Source organism: Austrofundulus limnaeus, unplaced genomic scaffold (assembly GCF_001266775.1).
Source record: "Austrofundulus limnaeus strain Quisiro unplaced genomic scaffold, Austrofundulus_limnaeus-1.0 Scaffold3, whole genome shotgun sequence".
Classification (NCBI taxonomy): Eukaryota; Metazoa; Chordata; class Actinopteri; order Cyprinodontiformes; family Rivulidae; genus Austrofundulus; species Austrofundulus limnaeus.
Window position 1 is genome coordinate 5,886,362 of NW_013952405.1, and position 2,667 is coordinate 5,889,028.

The 2,667-nt window shown below is 46.7% G+C and overlaps 1 protein-coding gene across 1 annotated transcript in view; it reads left to right on the forward strand.

Moving 5' to 3' along the window:
- zgc:158263 (ceramide kinase family protein) overlaps positions 1–2,667 on the forward strand; it is a gene marked incomplete in the record, with an annotated part of 5,566 nt that overhangs the window by 834 nt on the left and 2,065 nt on the right. The window contains 7 exon segments of the mRNA XM_014019363.1: positions 401–538; positions 1,080–1,208; positions 1,309–1,372; positions 1,491–1,636; positions 1,712–1,786; positions 1,887–2,039; positions 2,404–2,509. Of these exon segments, the coding sequence (XP_013874817.1) occupies positions 401–538; positions 1,080–1,208; positions 1,309–1,372; positions 1,491–1,636; positions 1,712–1,786; positions 1,887–2,039; positions 2,404–2,509 (811 nt within the window).

The following is a 2,667-nucleotide window of genomic DNA, read 5'->3' on the forward strand; positions in this document are numbered from 1 at the left end:
TGTGTGTGTGTGTGTGTGTGTGTGTGTGTGTGTGTGTGTGTGTGTGTGTGTGTGTGTGTGTGGAGGCGCAGCAGCGGTCAGCTGTCAGAGCAGGTTTGTGTGACAGAAACATGCCTGCAGGCAACAATCACTGCTGTCAATCACAAACATGCTACATGTGTGTGTGGCTGAGCTGACACGCTGCGTTTAACGAGACGCTGCTTTGATCTGTCAATCACACACACACACACACACACACACACACACACACACACACACACACCTGCATGTTAGCCTCTAATGCCTCAACACATCCAACAGATGTTTATCAGATGATGTTATAACTGTCGACTCTGACGGTTACAGCTGCATTTGTCAATGATGTGGTTTTACAACCTTCCCATCTGTCATCCGCTTTCAGTTTTCTACGTGAAGCGCAGCAGCACCAGGAGCTCGTAYGGGTTGCTCTGGAGTCTGGGCCGGACCCAGTTCAGCTGCCCCAGTCGGGTCCTGAGAGACCAGTGGACAAAGCAGCTCAAAACTGCCGTCAAAACTCACAGTAAGGATGAACAGTTAGATCATAGGAGCTTTTCCATGAAAGGACAGTCATCCATCCATCCATCCATCCATCCATCCATCCATCCATCCATTATTTTCCACTTTATCCAAAGTCGGGTCCCGGGAGCAGCAGCTTGAGCCCAGACCTCTCTTTCCCCAGCCTCCTCTTCCAGCTCTTCGGGGAGGACTCCAAGGCGTTCCCAGGCCAACCAAGAGACATAGTCTCTCCAGTGTGTCCTGGGTCTTCCTCTGGGTCTCCTCCCAGTTGGACATGCCTGAAGCACCTCCCTGGGGAGGTGTCCAGGAGGCATCTTTACTAGATGACCAAACCACYTCAACTGGCTCCTCTCGATGTGGAGGAGCAGCGGCTCTACTTTGAGTCCCTCCCAGATAGCTGAACTTCTTRCCCYATAAGGGAGAGTCCAGCTACCCTGCAGAGAAATCTCATCTCGACAACTGCCATACTTTAAACAACCTTTAAACTGTACATCAGTCTTATTAGATGATCCAGCYAACCTGTACCATCTGACTGTACCTTTCAGGCCCCTTGCGACCACGTAGACTGCTGGTGTTCATCAATCCTTATGGTGGGAAGAAAAAAGGAAGGCAAATCTATCATTCTCTGGTAGCCCCTCTGTTTGAGCTGGCTGACATCAGCTCACATGTAATAGGTAAACTTTTCAATTTTAAAACTGACTCCCGGGTTTTAAAAGACCAACAACTCGCCTGCTYGGATTATCACTGATTTTAATCACAGAATGTACTGTTTAGTGACCGAACGGGCAAACCAGGCCAGAGATCACCTCCTGAAGAAAGATCTGACAGGTTTTGATGGGTGAGTGCTGCCAGCTCTGTGGTGTAAACACTGTGGTGAAGAGAGCATTATAAAGCCTGACTGGGAGGTGCWCTTATGTAACAAAAAACTCTTGTGYTTGCTTTACTTTTTTTGACAGTGTGGTGTGTGTGGGTGGAGATGGCATGTTCAGTGAAATCCTCCATGGTGTGATTGGGCGCACGCAGCAAGAGGCCGGCGTTTGTGAGCACGATCCTGCTGTCCCTTTGCAGCCGTGTCCACTTCACATTGGCATCATCCCTGCAGGTCCTTGTTGTGCTGATACAGCCTGTAGGGCTGGGTTTGAAAAGAATGTGTTCTGATTTCTCTCATCTGATGCAGGTTCGACAGACTGTGTGTGCTACGCCACAGGGGGAGTGATCGACCCCGTTACTTCAACTCTGCACATTATCGTTGGTAAGAAGTGGTTTTCTCTCAAATAAAGCAAAATGCACTTGTTCTGTTGACGTCTAACATTGCTTATTTCAACTCTCCGGTATCTTACAACACCTTGCAGGAGACTCTCAGCCGTTAGACGTGTGTTCGGTTCATTACGGCTCAGGGTTGGTGCGATACTCAGTGTCGCTGGTGGGCTATGGCTTCTATGGCGATGTATTGTCTGAGAGTGAAAAACACCGCTGGATGGGACCTGTCAGATATGACTACTCAGGTCTGGATTGCTTTTCCTCGAAAGAAATATAAAAACTAACTTTGCCYATAATCTTGCATGCAGAGATACTGACTGCTGAAAAACGTTCCACAGAACGCCACTTCAAAATATTCAAACTATTTCTTTAAGTTGTTTTAGATTGTGAAATGGGCCTGGTGAGATAGTGTCCCTGGTGATTTTCTAGCTTGCTAACAGCTAACACACTCACACAGTGTGGGTTATTAGCGCTATGTAACATAATTTAAAGTGTTGAATGTGGCCCACAAGTTCCTTGATTTCACATTTTATGCAACACTAATAATTGTACATCTGTTGCTGCACAGTCCAAGCAAACTCGGTGTCTGTTTATTTATTTTTTGTACAGGTGCACTGGTGTATCTGAGCAACAGGAGCTACGCAGGAACAGTTCATTATCTGCCAGCAGACCCACTGCTCTCCAGCCCCAGAGACAAAACACGCTGCCTCTCAGGGTACATACAACACCAGCTGCTGACACAAAATAACACGAATAATTACATGTAATTAGCTCAAGAAAGAGAGAAAGAAAGAGAGAAAGAAAGAAAGAAAGAAAGAAAGAAAGAAAGAAAGAAAGAAAGAAAGAAAGAAAGAAAGAAAGAAAGAAAGAAAG